Source organism: Magnolia sinica, chromosome 7, assembly GCF_029962835.1.
Source record: "Magnolia sinica isolate HGM2019 chromosome 7, MsV1, whole genome shotgun sequence".
Lineage (NCBI taxonomy): Eukaryota > Viridiplantae > Streptophyta > Magnoliopsida > Magnoliales > Magnoliaceae > Magnolia > Magnolia sinica.
Genome location: NC_080579.1, coordinates 16,108,149 through 16,128,473, shown reverse-complemented (window position 1 = coordinate 16,128,473; position 20,325 = coordinate 16,108,149). Strand labels below are relative to the sequence as shown.

The window sequence follows — 20,325 nt, the reverse complement described above, 5'->3', positions numbered from 1 at the left end:
GCTGACCCGCTCTTACGTAGATATCTATGGAAAGCCTCTTGATTCTTTCGTCCAGGTACTATCTTTCCATCACTCCTCTTATATTTTCGTTGTCCCATGTGCATTGCATGCTTATTTCTTTTACATTGAGGACAATGTAGATTTTAGGTTGGGGGTGGGAGATTAGGTTTCCTAATCAGTGTTTTCTTGGTCTTGAGCAAAAATTGTGAAAATTTTAAAAATTTTCTGGAATTTCGTATGAATTCGAAGTGATTTTAACGGCTATCTTGGATTTAGAATTACAAGATAAGTGATGTTGGAATTTATGACTCTTGGATTCAACTATTTGTTAGATTTCACAGTTAATTTCGAACTATTAATCCATGATTAGAGGTTTTAAATATTAATTGAGTCAGGATTTCACAAAACACGTCTCGCTTGCACATTAAGGGTTCAGTTCGATATTAAAGGATTAACTTGGTAATCACTAAGCTTGAAAGGAACCAACCTGAGAAATTGAAAGGATTGGGCGAATGGTCTACACCATAGGTTTGCTCCCTATAGGTGTATATTTAATTCCCCATAGATGATATGTGGAAAAAGTTAGGTGTACAGTCTTCATCATAGGTTTACTTCCTGTAGGTGAGGATTTGATTCCCCTTCTTGACGTTACTTTTACTAGAAAAATCAAAAGCAAAAAAATAAAAATAAAAATGATGAAAAGATGATTTGTGAGGCAAGTTTTGGTATTTCTCGTGTTGGTTACCAATGATATCCTGAGATAGAGAAGTGAATTTTAATGATGATAAGCCGAGATTAGACTATACACCCATGGAACTTAATGTTTAGAATTATTCTGATTAATGGATTAATACTTTGAACTCGACTATGAAGTTATCGTGTGTTCGAGTCCAGGAGATAGTAATGCCCAACATTCATGAATCATAGAATTCTAAGATCTGGATTGTTTTTCAAAAAAATCATTCGACTTTATAGAAATTGTCCTATAATTTTCAACTTATTTTTCGCATAATTTGCTCGGGACTAGCAAAATGTTGGTTGGGGGTTGTGTTGAGGGTCGAATATTGCATATCAGACCCCGATTACTGCCTGATTTTACGTACACAATAATGCCTAATATTATAATTTAATCGTGTTTTTGTTGCAGGATGTAATAAGGAGCTTTGATTGAAAAAAGAGTATTAAAAGTATGGATTTAACGCTCCGAAGTCACCAGAGCAAGGAATGAACTCCAAGGGATCGAGATCAATGGATATACACGCCAGAGATCCGAGAAAATTGAGAAACTGAAGCTTAAGTGGCCTGAAAGTTAGTCAGAATGCAAGATCACAGGGTTTCCACCATCCACTCTAATTCATATACCTTTCATCTCCTTAAAATTATATCAGAGGAAGTTCAGTTTAATTTTCATGATTTTTGAAGCAGGCATAAGATCTCCCTGATCTTTACAAGTGGATCCTCTGAATCCCTAGTTTCTTATCTCCGATTTCTCTTAAGTTTTAGATTAATCTCTCACCATTATTCATCACTTTATATTGGATTTAGATTTCATCTTAGGCTAGTTCTATTTCTACCTAGTTTCAGGAAACGTATAAGTATCAGTCCCTTGGGATTCGACCTCGGTCTCACCGAGTTTATTACTACATCACAACCCTATACTTGGGGAGTGAACAAAACTATTGATATATGGTTTTTTATTTGATTTCTTTGGCTGCAACTATACTTTCTAGCTCATTTGACAGGTTTAGGGCCTGTTGGATGTCCCATGTAACCATTGTGGTATTGAAGGATATCTAAAAAAGCAATGGCGGAAGATTTGTTTCCCCACTTCTATCAGTTTGGAGCAAAGAACTATTGAAAATGTTGCTTATTTAGATTCAGAATTTGGCAAATGCTTGTATGACAGATGAGCATCTATTCTACCTCAGGTGGATGTTACATGTGGGAGGGTCGGAGCTGCATATTTCAGATTCAAGCATATGGTACGTCTCTTGTCAAGAATGCACATGTGTAGTTCATTAAATAATACATTATATGATATCGTGTGCATGATATCTATGTTGTAATTTTCCTCATGTATTTTGCTTAAAATCCATGTTTATGTATGATTCTCATGCATTGACATGGATTTGAGCTGAAAAAGATCGAAATGGAAAATTTGAGAAAACAGGGAAGATTTTCTTTTATAAAGTAAGTATTTGGGACCAAGTGGTTATGTATTTGCTCCATTAAATTTGCTCGAAATTAATGGGGCAGACCCGGATGTGCGTCGGAGCTATCCGGATGAGCGGGGGTCCCTGGAAGGTGGGAACCGCTGTTATGACCATGATGAATCTGTCCATTTCCTATGGACAGCATTGGAGGGGCCTGACCATTTGGATAGGCCGTGTTTATGTATTTGTTCGAAATTAATAGAGCAAACCCGGATGTGCGTCGGAGCTATTCGGAAGAGCGGGGTTCCCTGGAAAGAGGGAACCGCTATTATGACCATGATGAAGCTGTCCATTTTTTATGGACAGCATTGGAAAGGCCTGGCATTTGTGTCGGATGGTCGTGTTCTGAATCTAAATTCAAAGCCTATAACCTAAACCAAAACCTATAACCTAAGCCCGAACCCATTCTCAAATCCCAAAACCTATAACCTAAACCAAAACCTATAACCTAAACCAAAACCAAAACCTATAACCTAAACGTGAACTCATTCTCAAATCTCAAAACCTTTAACCTAAATCTAAACCTTAATATAAACATATAACATATAACCTAAATCAAAACCTATAACCTAAACCAAAACCATAACCTATAATCTAAACTCGAACCCATTTTCAAATTCAAAAACCTATAACCTAAACCAAAACCTATAACCAAATCCAAAACCAAAACCAAAACCTATAACCTAAACCCAAACCCATTCTCAAATCCCAAAACCTATAACCTAAACCTAAACCGTAACCTAATCCTATAACCTAAACTCAAATCCCTAAACCTTAACCTATAACCTAACCTAAACCAATACTTATAACCTAAAACTATTCCCAAATCCCAAAACCTATTACCTAAACCTAACCTCTCCCTAAACCTATAACATAAACTCAATTCCCTAAACCTAAACCTACACCTAATCCTAATCTCAACTCCCTAACCTAAACCTAAACCTAAACTTGAAAACCTAAACCTAAACCCAATCCCGAACCTGAACCCAATTTCCTAAACCTAAACCATAACCCATTCTCAAATCCAAAAACCTATAACCTAAACCTATAACCTATAACCTAAACCTTAACATAAACCTATAACCTATAATCAAAATATATAACCTAAACTCGAACCTATTCTCAAATCCCTAAACCTATAACCTAAACCTAAACCTTAACCTAAACCTATAACCTATAACCTAAATCAAAACCTATAACCTAAACCAAAACCAAAACCTATAACCTAAGCCCGAACCCATTCTCAAATCCCAAAACCTATAACCTAAACCAAAACCAAAACCTATAACCTAAACGTGAACTCATTCTCAAATCCCAAAACCTTTAACCTAAACCTAAACCTTAACATAAACCTATAACCTATAACCTAAATCAAAACCTATAACCTAAACCAAAACCATAACCTATAACTTAAACTCGAACCCATTCTCAAATTCAAAAACCTATAACCTAAACCAAAACTTATAACCAAAACCAAAACCTATAACCTAAACCCGAACCCATTCTCAAATCCCAAAACTTATAACCTAAACCTAAACCATAACCTAAACTTAAATCCTTAAACCTTAACCTATAACCTAACCTAAACCTATACTTATAACCTAAAACTATTCCCAAATCCCAAAACCTATTACCTAAACCTAACCTCTCCCTAAACCTATAACTTAAACTCAATTCCCTAAACCTAAACCTACACCTAATCCTAATCTCAACTCCCTAACCTAAACCTAAACCTAAACTTGAAAACCTAAACCTAAACCCAATTCCGAACCTGAACCCAATTTCCTAAAGCTAAACTATAACCCATTCTCAAATCTAAAAACCTATAACCTAAACCTATAACCTATAACCTAAACCTTAACATAAACCTATAACCTATAACCAAAACATATAACCTAAACCCGAACCCATTCTCAAATCCCTAAACCTATAACCTAAACCTAAACCTAAACTTAAACCTTAACCTATAAGCAAAACGTATAACCTAAACCCGAACCCATTCTCAAATCCCAAAACCTATTACCTAAACCAAAACCAAAACCTATAACCTAAGTCCGAACCTATTCTCAAATCCCAAAACCTATAACCTAAACCTAAACATATAACCTAAACCAAAACCTATAACCCAAACCCGAACTCATTCTCAAATTCCAAAACCCAAACCTAAACCTAAACCTAAACATAAAATCCAAATCGAAAACTATTCTCAAATCCCAAAACCTATAACCTAAACCTAACCTTTCCCTAAACTTATAACCTAAACTCAATTCCCTAAACCTAAATCTAGACCTAATCCTAAACCTATAGCTTAAACTCAAATCCCTAAACCTTAACCTATAACCTAACTTAAACTTATACTTATAACCTAAAACTATTCCTAAATTCCAAAACCTATTACCTAAACCTAACCTTTCCCTAAACCTATAACCTAAACTCAATTCCCTAAAGCAAAACCTACACCTAATCCTAATCTCAACTCCCTAACCTAAACCTAAACCTAAACTTGAAAACCCAAACTTAAACCCAATCCCGAACCTGAACCCGATTTCCTAAACCTAAACCATAACCCATCCTCAAATCCAAAAACATATAACGTAAACCAAAACCAAAACCAAAACTTATAACCTAAACCCGAACCCATTCTCAAATCCCAAAACCTATAACCTAAACCAAAACCAAAACCTATAACCTAAGCCCAAACCCATTCTCAAATCCTAAAACTTATAACCTAAACCTAAACCTAAAACCTATAATATAAATCAAAACCTAAACCTAAACCTAAAACCTAAACCTATAACCTATAATCTAAATCAAAACCTATTACCTTTCCCTAAAACCTTAACCTAAACCTATAACTTATAACCTAAATCAAAACCACAACCAAAACCTAAAACCTAAACCTATAACCTATAACCTACATCAAAACATATAACCTATAACCTAAACCAAAACCTATAACCTAAACCTAAACCAAAATCAAAACGAAAACCTATAGCCTAAACATAAACATATAACCTAAACCAAAACCTATAAGCCCGAATCCATTCTCAAATTCCAAAACCTATAACCTAAACCAAAACCTATAACCTAAACCAAAACCAAAACCAAAACCTATAACCTAAACGTGAACTCATTCTCAAATCCCAAAACCTTTAACCTAAACCTAAACCTTAACATAAACCTATAACCTATAACCTAAATCAAAACCTATAACCTAAACCAAAACCATAACCTATAACCTAAACTCGAACCCATTTTCAAATTCAAAAATCTATAACCTAAACCAAAACCTATAACCAAAACCAAAACCAAAACCTATAACCTAAACCCAAACCCATTCTCAAATCCCAAAACCTATAACCTAAACCTAAACCGTAACCTAATCCTATAACCTAAACTCAAATCCCTAAACCTTAACCTATAACCTAACCTAAACCTATACTTATAACCTAAAACTATTCCCAAATCCCAAAACCTATTACCTAAACCTAACCTCTCCCTAAACCTATAACCTAAACTCAATTCCCTAAACCTAAACCTACACCTAATTATAATCTCAACTCCCTAACCTAAACCTAAACCTAAACTTGAAAACCCAAACTTAAACCCAATTTCGAACCTGAACCCGATTTCCTAAACTTAAACCATAATCCAATCTCAAATCCAAAAACCTATAACCTAAACCTAAACAAAAACCAAAACTTATAACCTAAACCCGAACCCATTCTCAAATCTCAAAACCTATAACCTAAACCGAAACCAAAACCTATAACCTAGACCCGAACCCATTTTCAAATCCCAAAACCCAAACATAAACCTAAACCTAAACATAAAACCTAAACCTAAACTCAAATCCCTAAACCTAAACCTAAACCTAATCCTATAACCTAAACTCAAATCCCTAAACCTTAACCTATAACCTAACCTAAACCTATACTTATAACCTAAAACTATTCCCAAATCCCAAAACCTATTACCTAAACCTATAACCTAAACTCAATTCCCTAAACCTAAACCTAGACCTAAACCTAAACCTATAGCCTAAACTCAAATCCCTAAACCTTAACCTATAACCTAACCTAAACCTATACTTATAACCAAAAACTATTCCCAAATCCCAAAACCTATTATCTAAACCTAACCTTTCCCTAAACCATAACCCATTCTCAATTCCCTAAAGCTATAACCTATAACCTAAACCTAAACCTAAACATAAACCTAACCTAAACTTATAATCTTTCCTAAAACCTTTAACTTAAACCTAAACTTAAAACCTAAATGTATTCTCAAATCCTTAAACCCAAACCTACACCTAATCCTAATCTCAACTCCCTAACCTAAACCTAAACTTGAAAATCCAAACCTAAACCCGATCCCGAGCCCGAACCCGATTTCCTAAACCTAAACCTTAACTTGTAATCAAGTTCCCAAAAGCTATAACCTATAACCTAAACCTTAACCTAAACCTAAACCAAAACCTATAACCTAAACCTTAACCTATAACCTAAACTTAATTATAACCTATAGCCTAACCTTAACCTAAACCTATAACCTAAACCTAAACCAAACCTAAACCTATAATCATATGGTGAGACCATTTCTTTTGTGTCAATTTCATTCCTCTTTGAGTTTTTTTTTTTAATTCATTAAGAAAAAAAAAGTGGTTATACGTGATGCACTTCTTTCACTGTCTTTCTTTTCTCCAATGGGCATTCTAATTTATGAATGACATGACTGTTTGTAGGATGATGGAATATACGAAGCTGTTGAAATTTCAGGGTGAAGTCGAGCACATTTCTCTAATGAAGCCAAAGATTTGTATTTTCAGCATTATTGTAATTGTAACTGTAATTGATTGTAATTGTAATTAATTGAATGAAGGATTATAATTGTAATTAAATTAATGAAGGATTGTAATTGTAATTGAATGAATGAATGATTGTAATTGAATGAATGAATGATTGTATATGTGGTAATTGAATGAACAGGTGGTAATTGAATGAACAAATGATTTAATTTTCCAATGTACAAAATAGCTACGGATATTGACCATAGCCACTAGTCAGACAGGCGTAGCCTTTTTAATTTTGGCATATTGCTACGGACTTTCAGCTACAAATAATATCCGTAGCTGTTTGAAGTTTTTGCTACAGATATAATTGCTATGGATTATATCTGTAGCTATTTAGCATATAGCTACGGATTAAATCCGTAGCCAATAATCAGACAAGTGTAGCCTTTTAAATTTTGGCCTATTACTACGGACTTTCAGCTACAAATAATATCCGTAGCTGTTTAAGTTTTTGGCTACAGATATAATTGCTATGGATTTAATCCGTAGCCATTGACCTATGGCTACGGATTAAATGTCACGCCCCAAACTCGGAAACCGGGCTCATAAAATTTTCGATCGCCGAATTTGGCGCCGACAGCCTCCGTAGAACCCCATTCTCGGCTCCCAGCGCCCATTCGCCAGGTTCCGATCCTGGGATGCTACAAGGAGGATTTTCAACATCAGTTTGATTCGTAATAAGCATAACCAAAGGCATAACCCACAAACAACAACCAAAAACTCCATCACATTTCCACTATAATCAAAAACTTTACAAGTACAATGAGCATAAGGGAAATACAATGGTGATAGACCAAAAGCTCCAAAAAGATCAGCTACGCGCCCAAGCCTCAGCGCTGCTGCGATCCAACGTCACCTGCACGCAACGGTCGTGCATAAGCTTATAGAAAGCTTAGAGGGTGGTGAAAGTGTATGCTTAAGGTGATAATGCAGCTATACAGTATCAGAGTAATGCGGAACATGCTGATGAATGCCAAGAATACCATAGCCGTACCAAGGCCATGCGGTGCAAAGAATGATGTCGGCCATACCAAGGCCATGCAATGCGAAATGCAACTCAAGCATGCAAATCCTCATCTAAGTCCACATATCAATACAGCTCAAAATCTGGAATATCACCGGGGTCTAGTACACTCCAAGCCAGATTGCCGCCCCATCGCGCGCAATAAGGTGAGTGGAAAAGACCTCACTATCCGCCTGCCAAAATCGGGCTCGGCTCGTCAATAGCGGACCCATTCCTCGAGCTGGTCAGACTCAGCCTAGCATTGCCCCCTACTCTCGGGCGGGTAAGGCCGCACCCCCTTCCAACCGACCACGACACAGTGGAAAGCGCAACCGTCTGGTAATCGGCACTCAGCGCTCATGCATCCACTCGGTCTAGACGTTGGAGCAACCTCCTGGTACCATAAGGGTTTAGGGACTTTCACCCAGGGATATCTATCGCACCCCATGTAGAACAGTATTTTCGGTATCCAATCTTGCCAACCACGATACGTCTGTGGAGGCTACGGCCCTGATGTCGCTAGGGTGTACAGTAACCATATCACACAATGCGAATGCATGAATCACACTATCCAGTCATGCAGCAATCCTACGCGTATCGTGCGCTCATGTAGGGCAACACCCCCTGTACGGGAGCCCCTAAACCATCTGCCCGAAGGCATATGCTATGATCAGTCAATTCTCATATCAAGCATACGTATGATGCATATGATCATGAACCATGGAATTAAACATGTTATATGGAATAGATGATATTCATAATGAAGATGGGCCTAGACGGCCTACACATTACATGTATGGGCCCAAGGGAAAGTCATAATGTGGACATTTAACCAACACTATACTTGCAATGGGGACGTCAAACCGCCATTGTTCCCAAGGTACTGCCCGTCGTAAACATCATTACATAAATCATATTAGGATCACACATTGCAATGGACCTTAGGTACATCCCATTGGGCCTTAAATACATTAAATGGGCCAAATCACATGGGCCTTATATTCATTAAGTGGGCCACATCAATGGGCCGCACCAATGGGCCTATGTACATTGCAATGGGCTATAACCCGTGGGCCTTAGAATGCATCAAATGGGCCTAATCTTATGGGCCGTTTGTGTATTAAATGGGCCTCGCCAATTGGGCCCCATATGTATATCAAAAGGGCCTAAACCCATAGGCCCCAAAACATCTTTAATGGGCCATAACCCATGGGCCCCTAATACCTCAAATGGGCCTCGACCCATGGGCCTTACATACATATCAAAGTGGGCCTCATTCATGGGCCATAAGCAAACCGAGGTCCACAAGCAAACTGAGGTGGGCCTCCCACCAATATTATATTAAATATGGTATAATATAATATATATATATATATATATATATAATACATATGATATTATATATAATATAATATTATATATATATATATATATATATAAATATACACACACGCACACACCACACACGCACGCACACGAGGCCCACCGTCCCTGGACGGTGGGGATAAAACACTTACATCACCGCTGGCCCCACCGTCTGCCTGGACGGTGGCCATATAACACATACCTCACTGTGGGCTCCATGTGGGGCCCACCATAATGTTTACATTCCATCCAATCCATTGATAATGTCACGTGGGCCCAAATGAATAGGGAGAATAATTTTCGGCTGGATCCAACACTTCTGTGGCCCAAACCAGGGATTTCAATGGCAGACTCTCAACCTCACTATTTTCTTTCATGTGGGCCACCTGAGTCTTGGATCAAGCTGATTTTTGGGGTGGGCCCACTTCAGGTAGTGGCCCACCCTATGAACGGATTGGATAGCAGAAAAACATCAAGGTGGGGCCCACGGCTACAGCCGTGGGTGGCTGCTTGACCGCCCGGCCGTCCGCTGGGCGCTGGCGCAGGCAGCGCCTGGTGCACTTCTTGACACAGCAGCAGCGGCTGCTGTGAAGTTTATTTTTTTTTGATTTCTTGTTTTTCAGTGGTTTTCGCAGGAGGGGTCCACATCTAGGCGATCTATTCCGTCCAACGGCCTTCCCTAGCTTCTGACAAGCAAAACAAGCCCAATATTGGGCCTGTTTCGACGTATAAAAGGGTTAGGAAAGGTTTCAATGGTGCAAACCTCCATTTGCCACAGTATGGCCCACCAGGACCTCGGGTTGACACCATATTTTGGTTCAACGCCTAACCTAAGGCTTAGAACGGAATGGACGGCGTGGATTAAATACTTATATCAAGATGGAGCCTACATAAGTGGGCCACCCTCCTTGGCTTGGAAACAAGGTTGCTGTGTTTTCCAAAAAAATAACGTCCAGCGTCCCTGGACGCTGGACTGTATGCCGAACCAGGTGGGCCTCCTCATGTGGGCCACCACTGATGGATGGTGTGGTACAATACATGCAAAGTCGGCCCCACTTGTAGGTGATTTGGATGAATACATACCTTGTGGTGGGGTCCATTCAAGTGGGCCACACAACCTTCTTATCATCAACAAAAAAAAGAGAAAAATAGAGAGGGAAAGAGAGAGATAGAGGGTGAGATCCGCGTGATGGAGGGACCCCGGCACTATGGGCCCTTTCTTGCACTAAATCATACATCAAGTTGGTCCCATTACATGTGGGGTCCATGGAATTGAAATCCAACGGTGGAGATCCTTTCTCCACTAAAATAGATGGTCTAGATGACCCTAAGCATACAAGGAAATAAACATCATGATGGGGTCCATGGAGAATGGCCCCATCATGGAACGATCATGATGATCCAAGTGGGCCATTGGCCACATCTTAGGGTCCAAAGTGAGATCCAAACCATTGATCGGTTGGCCTCACTTGGCCCATCTTAAAAATATCAAAATCTACCCTATCAAGGCACCCACCACTTGATCTTCTTGCTCCCTTGGCTTCCTTAGCTCCTTGGGCTTCTCTTTGATGGAGGAAGATGAGAAATGGATGGTTGAGATGAGAGATGAAGGGGTAGGAAAGGTGGGTCTCACAAATGCAATTTTCTCACCATGGGAGGACCATACGTATGAATTTTTTTGCTTAAGGGAGAGTTGAAATGAGAGAGACTTGTAAGGGAGAGAGAGAGAGAGAATGATGGGTGATGGAGTGATGGATGGGAGAGAGGGATGGGTGTAAGAGCTCTTTTTTTGACTTTTTTGGCAAAAGGGGTAAGAGGAGTTATGGGTTGTAAGAAACTTTTGACTTTTGGGGCTTGCTTGGGAAAGGGTAAAAGTTGATGTGTACTTGACATGATGGGATTGATTGATTGATGTGACACCTTGTAGAGATTCTCTCGGGATTCGCACGCGCGGCGTTTCCTCGCACAGAACGCTAGCCCACAACTCCCAACCAGGGTATCGCATCAGCGCGCGAGTCGCGGCATCGGAACCGCGGCGACGACGCAGTCGCTAAAGTATAAGCCCTGGATTGAGTCGACTCAGGTTAACGGCACGAGAATCCAGGTCGCGCGCAAATACCGATTAAGGGTCGAAGGTCGCCGGAATTCGACCGGGAAGACCGCGGAAGCCTATGAAACGGTACGGTCTAGGATACGAGGCTTACATTAAATCCGTAGCTATAGGTTCCAGACCTATCGTTATGGCACCTACGACGGCGGTCGTATTACGGACTAGCTACGGACTGAATCCGTAGCCATAGGTCTATGGCTACGGATTTAATCCGTAGCCTTTGCCCCTTTTTTTGGTAGTGTATGATTAAAGAGTTTCTTCTCAGGTTTGCAGGTATTGGAGCATATTCTAAAATCCTTGAGAATATTTTGCAATAATTTAGCTACTATTTCCTTCTCTAGTAATAACAAGCATTTGTCAAGGTCAAAGCATATCGACATCAAATATCTTGTTGTAAAGGAAAGAGTTTAGAATCATCAGGCGTCCGTGAAATTCATCGGCACTAAGCAGATGATTGTAGATCCGCTCACTAAAGGGCTCCATATCACGTCATTTCAGGAGCATGTGACATCCATGAGAGTCATTGATTCTACAGATATTTTCAGTTAGTGGGAGTTGAGCGTATTTTAATTTTCATAGACATTTAGAGATCTCTTTTAATGCAGTTTATTTTTTGGATGATTTTGATATAAAGATTTATTTCCGTTTTTCTATATATATGCCCAAATTTTGAGTAAGTAGAAATATAGTCGTGTATCGTTGGAGACATGTAAAAGCTTCAGGACCTCTTAAGGATAGGCACATATCATCACACTAAAGTGTGTCATCCTTATACCATATTTCCTAGTTCTTGATCTATGTCGTTAAGATTAAAAGCACTTGTGATCGCACTTAGTCTCATTTCGCCTAAATTAAATGTTGTAACGACTACCGCGTTTCGATACTGACAGTCTTGATGGACCAGATTGAATAGCATTACTCATATTATCTAACTATTTCATTGGTTAACTATTTGGATATTTTCTTAAAATCAAAACTTGTTTTCAACATTATTATATATGACAATCATTGACATTGCTCAATAAGGCCCAAGTGGGAGAATGTAAGAACTCTATGTGGTGGGCCTTACTGATCAACGGTCTGGATTGTCCTTCAGTTGGACTATATGATTAAAGTACACCAGTGGGCCCTACTTCAGGTGATCTGCTGCGTAGCAGTGCGTATTAGGGGTGGAATGCTATAGCCTTACGTAGGGCTACTTGAGTTGAACTAGGACACAGAGATGTGGAGCGTGGGAGAGAGAGTTGTGATGGGTTTCAAACTGTCTCTCTCTAGACTCTATATTAGAGACTGTTGGGTCCTTGATCCGACACTACAACATAATCTGAATTCCCATCTACTGTTTTGAATAAGGGTGTAAAGGAAAGGAAGACTATAGCAGAGGTTTCTGGTATTCATATCTGGTATTCATGGTGTCTTAGTTAGGTAAGTCATCTGAACCCTTGATCCCCATGTCCTATGCACAGATAGATCCGTGCGCTTATTCCGTATATAGTTGATCCCACATTAGTCCCCCACCCACAATAATAGAAAATGCTAATCTTATTTATAGGTTTTTTAAGAGTGTAAGGTGTGGAGCATCACCTCTCTATGGCATCAAGAATGCATTTTCTTACAATATACGCATTTAATATTATAGTATGGAATCTCTACTATTGAGAGATAAATAAATTGTTAATTATATCGTTCATATTATTGTGCTACCTCCGTTTGGTTAATGCACCCTAGATTAACGGCTATAGGTCCGGTGCATGACTTTTAATTCATCCAACTTTGATGCCACTCATCCGTGTCGACTCGGAGATCCTGTTTGATACCGGGAGTCTCCACCCAAATATGCCCCGAGTGGACGAGTCACAGTGAGTCGCGACTCATAATAGGGGCAAAATAGAGTCAGTTCAGGTCCCCAAGTTAAAAATAAAAATTAAAATACCGTGCTGTTATCTTAGCTTAGGACCGTTAAAAGAGTGGTGACGAATATTCAATCACACGTTTGACAATAGTTATACAGCAATCAAACCGTTCAAATCACTGATCCAAACGCGGATGTCACTGATAATATAATATTAACCAACTGATTTTTCTCTTTGGATTTGAACCACTAATTGCTTTGCCTTTAACAATCCATTGGACAGCCACTAAGTGGATGGCTAGGATTTCTCGATCAGTATGATCTCCATGAATGATTTGACTCATAATTGGGATGGTCTGGATATTTCTACACCCGAGCCTACTTAGGGAGGATAGGCCACTGCCATTTTCAGAATGCTGCTAAACTAACACTGGAGTCTAGCCCAAAATAAGAAAGGAATGACATCGTGTCGGATACGTTATGGTTAATCTGATGATTGGGAACGCTCGCTCCTACACGGGAGAGGATTCGGTCCGGCCGGGGTAAGACTGAGTTCAGCCTGGCCGTGATGTGGGGCTATCTTGAAGTATATACTGTATATCTATGCTGTCCATCAGTTTTCCGGATCATGTTTTGGCCACTGGCCTAAAATTCTATAATGGAATATTTGATATCATTCAATAATCTTGAATTTTGGGGTATGGCCCACCAAAGGAATTATTCAGATCTCGTGAATACGTGCGTGTACCCATTATAAAATATCTAAGTAACACTAGATTATAGTACTCCACGATTTTTGGTATTGCATAATTCCATACCACTGTAGATCCCATCTTTTGTCCAGCGTCTTTTATGCAAAATCCAAAACTTACCTTCCTAACTTAAACCTTGTACGTACTGACAAAGCATTTGAAGACGAAAATACTCCTGCTTACGCTACCTATGGCTTTAGGTCTATAGAAACGAAAATTCACTTTGAAAAGGAGGGGTATTTTCGTTGTCAAATGTTCTGTCCGTACGTGCAAGGTCTAAGTTGGGAAGGTGAGTTTTGGATCCAACATAAAAGACGTTGGATAAAAGGTGGGGTAACAGTGGCAACTTTCTCTATCCTTGTTCACGAGAAATGCTCCAGTACTCTCACAACACTATTTAATTTATCGTTCTCTAGTTTCATTGAATTACTTGGACAGTCCAATCGATCATCTAAACTTTCCAGAAAGATCATAACACATTTAATGGGCTTCCATGCAAAAATTAAACTGACTGGATGATCCAATCCATCGTTGATTCTGTCTTTCTTTGTGTAGCCATCCATTTTCCAAGCAATAGATGGGATGGTTAAAATTTCCTAATAAAATTGATTCTTTAGAATTATAAGAAATCCATGAAGATTTACCAAATAGATGGATCAAATTGTTGATAGAACGTACTTTCGAATAAACAATCTTATCCGTCCATATTTAATGGCATTGATCAAATGATTAATATTTGTCAGATCAGTGTGATATTTACATGGTAGTCTAAGAAATATGATTTGAACCTGATGAACAGTCTAGATCAATGGATTAAACTGTCTAACTATCCCAATACAACTAGTAGCATTATAACTTATAGTGCTCTGGGATCACTAGAGCATTTCTCATCAAACCTTCGAGTTTGCTTTGGAAGTTCCATACTTGTATGCTGAGACAAGAAAGCCAAACGCGAAATGAGTCATCTCTCTCTCTCTCTCTCTCTCTCTCTCTCTCTCTCTCTCTCTCTCTCCACCAACACTTAATATTATATTTACTTCTTCACCTATCAAAAACCATATATAGACTATTCCCTACTCATCAAATTGCCTGAAGAGCCTAGCTTCTTCCCTTATCTTTTCCACAAACATGGATCTTCCAACACCCTCCAGCTCTCTACCCTTTCTCCCCATTTTCATCCTTTGTATTTCCACCTTATTCCTTCTCTCCCGCCTCATCTCACAGCCACTCTCATCCCGTCTCCGCCTTCTCGCAAGAGCCCATTTCACATGGGCTCCCAATTCCCCCTTCGATCTCTCCAATTCCGAGCATTTCGATCGTTTCATGATGGCCATTGTCAAAGAACTCAACGTCCGTCGATACAAGAGCAACTCAGGTCCAAGTGAAGCAGTGGAATGTGTGGTTTGCTTGTCTATGATCGAAGAAGGTGAAGAAATCCGAGAAATAAGCTGTGACCATCTATTTCATAGAGTTTGCTTAGATAGATGGCTTGGATATCGTCATGCAACATGCCCGCTCTGCCGTGGATCTCTAATACCCATGAGATTTGCAGCTAAGTTAGGAGAAATGGAAGAGACAGAAGAAGAGATGCTGCTTCCCTTTTCCTTCCTAACCACTAGCATACATAGTACATGGTGGTTAAGGTAACTAATCGCCATCGATGTCGACATCAACATCATTATTTGTAGAAATGAAGGGGTCATTTAACATCATTATCGTTGTACATTTATATAAATAAATTGAGATCCCCGTTCTTCATTTCATTTTCCAAGATACCTCTCTCCAGATTTTGATAGTTAGAAGTTGAATTAAAGATGAAATAATTAACTATTTGAACATACCAGTCTCTCTCACATCAGTTTCAATGACTAGATGCATTAAAATTGTACGTGCATTTAGGAAAGCTTAATCACTTTCATTGGGTCCAACCAAGATAAATTATATAGAAAGAACATCCTATGTGAAAAGATAAAAATGTCCCTAATACTATGCCTCCCTCTCTCTCATGGCTTTGTGGTCTCTAGTTTAATGTGTCTATATCCACACCATCAATTAGATGCACTCTTCTATGGTGGAATATTGGCCTAAAAATAAGGTGAAACCATGACTTAGGTGGGCCACACCATAGACAACGGTTGAAAGTGGATGCCCACCTATTGAAACCTTTTCTGATTGTTTATATGGCTCACTGATATGTCGTTTAGACATCTAACCCATTCATTGTGTTTGTCTCACCTCTATAAGGGGTCCCATCCAATTTGAGGCTATTCCAAAATTCAAGTAGGCCCCACCAAGTGCTTTTATAAGTTTTAGGCATGATTTTACATTATTCAGTTTGTCTCACTTGAGTTTCAGATACATCAGATTTTTTGGGACTTCCATAATCTAGAAGGGACCCACCAAATGCACATGTGAATGTCCAACACACAACACGGTGGGGTCCACACACATACCCAAGTTTCAAGAAATGGTCTCTTTCCTATTCATGTAGATTTTTAAATATATTTTTATGTTGGAGATGGCTGAATTCTTTTTACACATCATTTGCTCCCAATTACTCTTAACTAATGCAATATTGTTACCTTGAAAGGGATTCCAACATCATTTTCTATATATGCTTAACATGGAGTTTTGCCAATTCCACTAGCCCCTTGATTGCTGCCCATCTACTTTTAGCCACACAGGTAAACATGCAATATGAATGCAAGATTTAGATCTTCCAGCTTTTAAGGCGTAAGTTTTAAGCGTTGTTTCAAACCACATGGAAAGCCTAGACATCGCATGCTTGTTGTTACATATGACATACGTGCCTTCGTGTGAATGGATAAGGCTCATACATGTAGCAAATCACTTCATGGGATGCTTTTGGATGTGAATGTTAGTTAAATTGAAATAACCAACTACTGATTTCCTTGTCATTAGAACGGAGGGTGTGGGCTCCATGTTGCGGTAAGGTTACTTTCAAGTTGGACCAGAAAGGAGTGTAACTAAAATTTGGAGGCTGCTTTTTCATGGGGGAATTTTAGTTATACCTAACTAATTTATATTTGGTTCCTTTTTACGAAAATTTTTTCAAAAGGCTACCTCACTAATTTATTTTACTATCTTCCATTACCACGCGCAGATGCGAGCAAATTAGTTGGTGGCTTGAGTGGGCCGCACCATGTTGTTTATGTAAAATCCTCCCATACCATCAGGTGTATCACTGTATATTAGGCCAAGGATCCAGCTTCTTGTGTGCTTGTATTAAAAAAGCATATGGGGCAACATTTGCCCTCCAAATTGTTTCCATTAGTGTGGCTTAAGTGAACCATGGATGGTTTTTTTTTTTTTTTTGAGCCACAGGCATAAATTTTTGTGTGGAATCTAATCGTCAGAGTGGATTTAATTTATATAGCTATCATAGTGGGCCCCATAAAATCAAGGGTGGACGTCTCTCTTCCAACTAATTCCTTTGGCGTGGCTAATTAGAATCATAGGTATGCCTAACTTTTTGTCTCTAATCCCTAATATGGGAGTGTATCCTTCGTAAACACTACGATGCACTTCCTCAAAATTAAGAGGGGGTCTCATACAATTCAATTTTTTTCTCAATAAATCTTTATTTACAATCAGAGAACTTGATTTTTGGCGGGGCCCATCTTAAAGTATATACTGAATCTACTCTGACCATTAGATGCTTAATCTCATCTTAGGCCCATAGCCAAATAATCAGGCTGACTTGTGATTTTGGTGTGTCACATGAAAGAAAACAACTAAGAGAGACACATCCACCCCTGATTTTTACAAGGCCCACAGTGATGATTATAAGAAATCTACTTCAAACATTACATGCTACATCAAAATTTAGGCCTAGGGTCTAGGTTTATTGGTGATTCAGGAGAGCCATACCAACATAAACAATTTGGAGGGTGATTGTTGTTTTACACTATTTGAAATCATGTGGTTCACTTGAATCATTGATGAGAGTAATTTTTGGGCCCTTGACCTAACATGACGTGGTGCAGCTGATGGTTGGGATGGATTTTACATAAATATCATGATGGGGCCCACCCAAGCAACTAACCTATTTGCCAGGCTATTAAAGAAATTTAACAAAGGTAGTGGAATGATAAGTACATCAAATAAGGAGGTAGATTTTAAAAAACTATTGGAAAAATATGCTTGAATATAAATTCTATAATAATTAGGTAGTTTTTTTTCTTTTGTGTTAAAACTCCCTTTTCATTATAAATACTAGGAATGATAATTAATTAGTGCGTTTAGGAAATGATTCCACGTTGAAGTGCAAAAAATAAAATAAAATGTGGGCCCCACCATGATGTGTTGATAACAACTACTCCAACCATCAAAAGCACCTTCGTTTGGCCATGACTCAAAAATTAGGTCAATTCATGACTCAGGTGGGCCTCCAAACAATAAACACATTACGTGAAACACCTGACTTAATTTAAATGGGGCTGTGAGCCCCTGTGATGTCAACATAAACATCCATTTTGGTAATCGTGCTTGCCACCTCAAGTTACCCCATTCTCAAAAACTGCCCAACTAGAAACCTGGGTAGGGCATAAAAAACCTGAAAGAAGAAAATTATACATAAAACTGCTATATTTACTAAGCTTGCACCTCAAACCTGGGGTGCATACAAACGTATTAACCAAGAGCTTAAGAAAAAAAAAAAAGCACTTTAGCTTAAGTTTATCTATGATTTAGGTTGGTCACTAAAAGAAAAATAGTTTATAGAGGTGAATATTGCCTTATATGATATTTCTAATTATGTGGTCCAACTGTATCACCAAGTAAAGAGACATGTAGCGAGGGCGATATTAGTATGCTTATATATCTCAGGATTTGAAGATTTGACCTTCAGCTCTAATACCACGTGAAATAATCACTTGCTCTGAAAGCTTGAGTTGTGGGGAGATGGTGTATTAATATATGTCAAAGGACTTCAACAGGCATGATTTTTGCTTCATGGCTTCTTCCCATCGGTATGAATGGATGAATTAATGTTTGATCAACAATAGGTCATGCGGTTTAGAATTTTTGGGATGTGATGTTTAGAGCCTTATTATTTTTAGCACCGCATTGCTAATGGTTTTGGTGGACCCATCGTGATGTTTTTATGAGATCCACACCATCCATCATGTACGCCTTACCTTCTTTGACCATGGCCCCAAAAATCAGGGCAGTCAATGACTCTCGCGTACCACACGAGTAGGAACGGTTGGGAGGGCATATGCACACATGTGATATCAGTTGTCACTATCCATCTTTTTTTTGCCGTGCGGTATTCCTTTTGTCAGGATAAACACGAAAAGCAATCGATGAAAGACAGAGAGAGTGTAATGAAAAGAGCCGGTCTTGGTTCTGTGGCACTTGTGCAGATGTTCTCGCACGGTTGGTGAATCATTGCCATTCAAATATCTGACATTACAGTGGCTGGATCAGAGTAGACAAAGCATCCTGCACATTTAATTCCCAATGAATAACATAGGTTTTATTATATTTATTTATTTATTTTTACCCATACAATCGTTCACACGCACAGCTCACAATTTAGAGTTGTACAGAGTTGAACCTGGGTCGAGCCGGGCTCTGCCAGTAGTTAACCGCAGCTAAAACTCAGCTCAGCTCGGTTTGGTTCTCGAGCCTAATTGGACAGCTCAGGTTCAGTTAGCAGCTCAGGTGAGTTCGAGTTGAATTCAAGCTTGTGTAACATTTTCTCAAACACATGGAGTACATTTTCAATTTCTCACATAATATAAAACAGTAACCACGGTCTACAGGTATTTCATCAAACACCTGGCGGACAACATTAAAATTAAGATACAAAGGTAGTTTTATAACATTAAAAAAAAAAAAATTGCAGTGATTTGTTTCTATCCATTCCTTCCTCCCAACTAGCCAATCCCGTGGAGAATGTATGCACCTGAAATGTTGAGTCATTTCATCAAACACTTGGCGAGCAGTGTCAATCTCAAAATAACCAACTCACCAAGCGAATTGGATCCAAGTCGATGGAGATGAGGTTCGATCCGAGTTGAGTCAAACTCGGGCAAGCTCGAACTCAGCTCAAAAAATTTTCAAGCTCCAAAAACCAGCTCAACTCGGTCAAATCCAGTTTCAAGGCAAGGCGAGTCAAGCTTTTCCGAGTCGAGTTAAGCGAGCCTACTGA

General features: G+C 39.0%; 1 protein-coding gene across 1 annotated transcript; it reads left to right on the top strand.

Moving 5' to 3' along the window:
* The first annotated feature begins 15,142 nt into the window (after positions 1-15,142).
* On the top strand, positions 15,143-15,905 carry LOC131251994 (E3 ubiquitin-protein ligase RHA2A-like). Its single transcript, XM_058252958.1, has one exon. The coding sequence runs from the start codon at positions 15,276-15,278 to the stop codon at positions 15,792-15,794; it is 519 nt and encodes a 172-aa protein (XP_058108941.1). The 5' UTR covers positions 15,143-15,275; the 3' UTR covers positions 15,795-15,905.
* Positions 15,906-20,325: the final 4,420 nt, after the last annotated feature.

Bases quoted from the DNA above. Each gene is read 5' to 3' on its own strand.
- LOC131251994 (XM_058252958.1), top strand. From the start codon at position 15,276: ATGGATCTTCCAACACCCTCCAGCTCTCTACCCTTTCTCCCCATTTTC.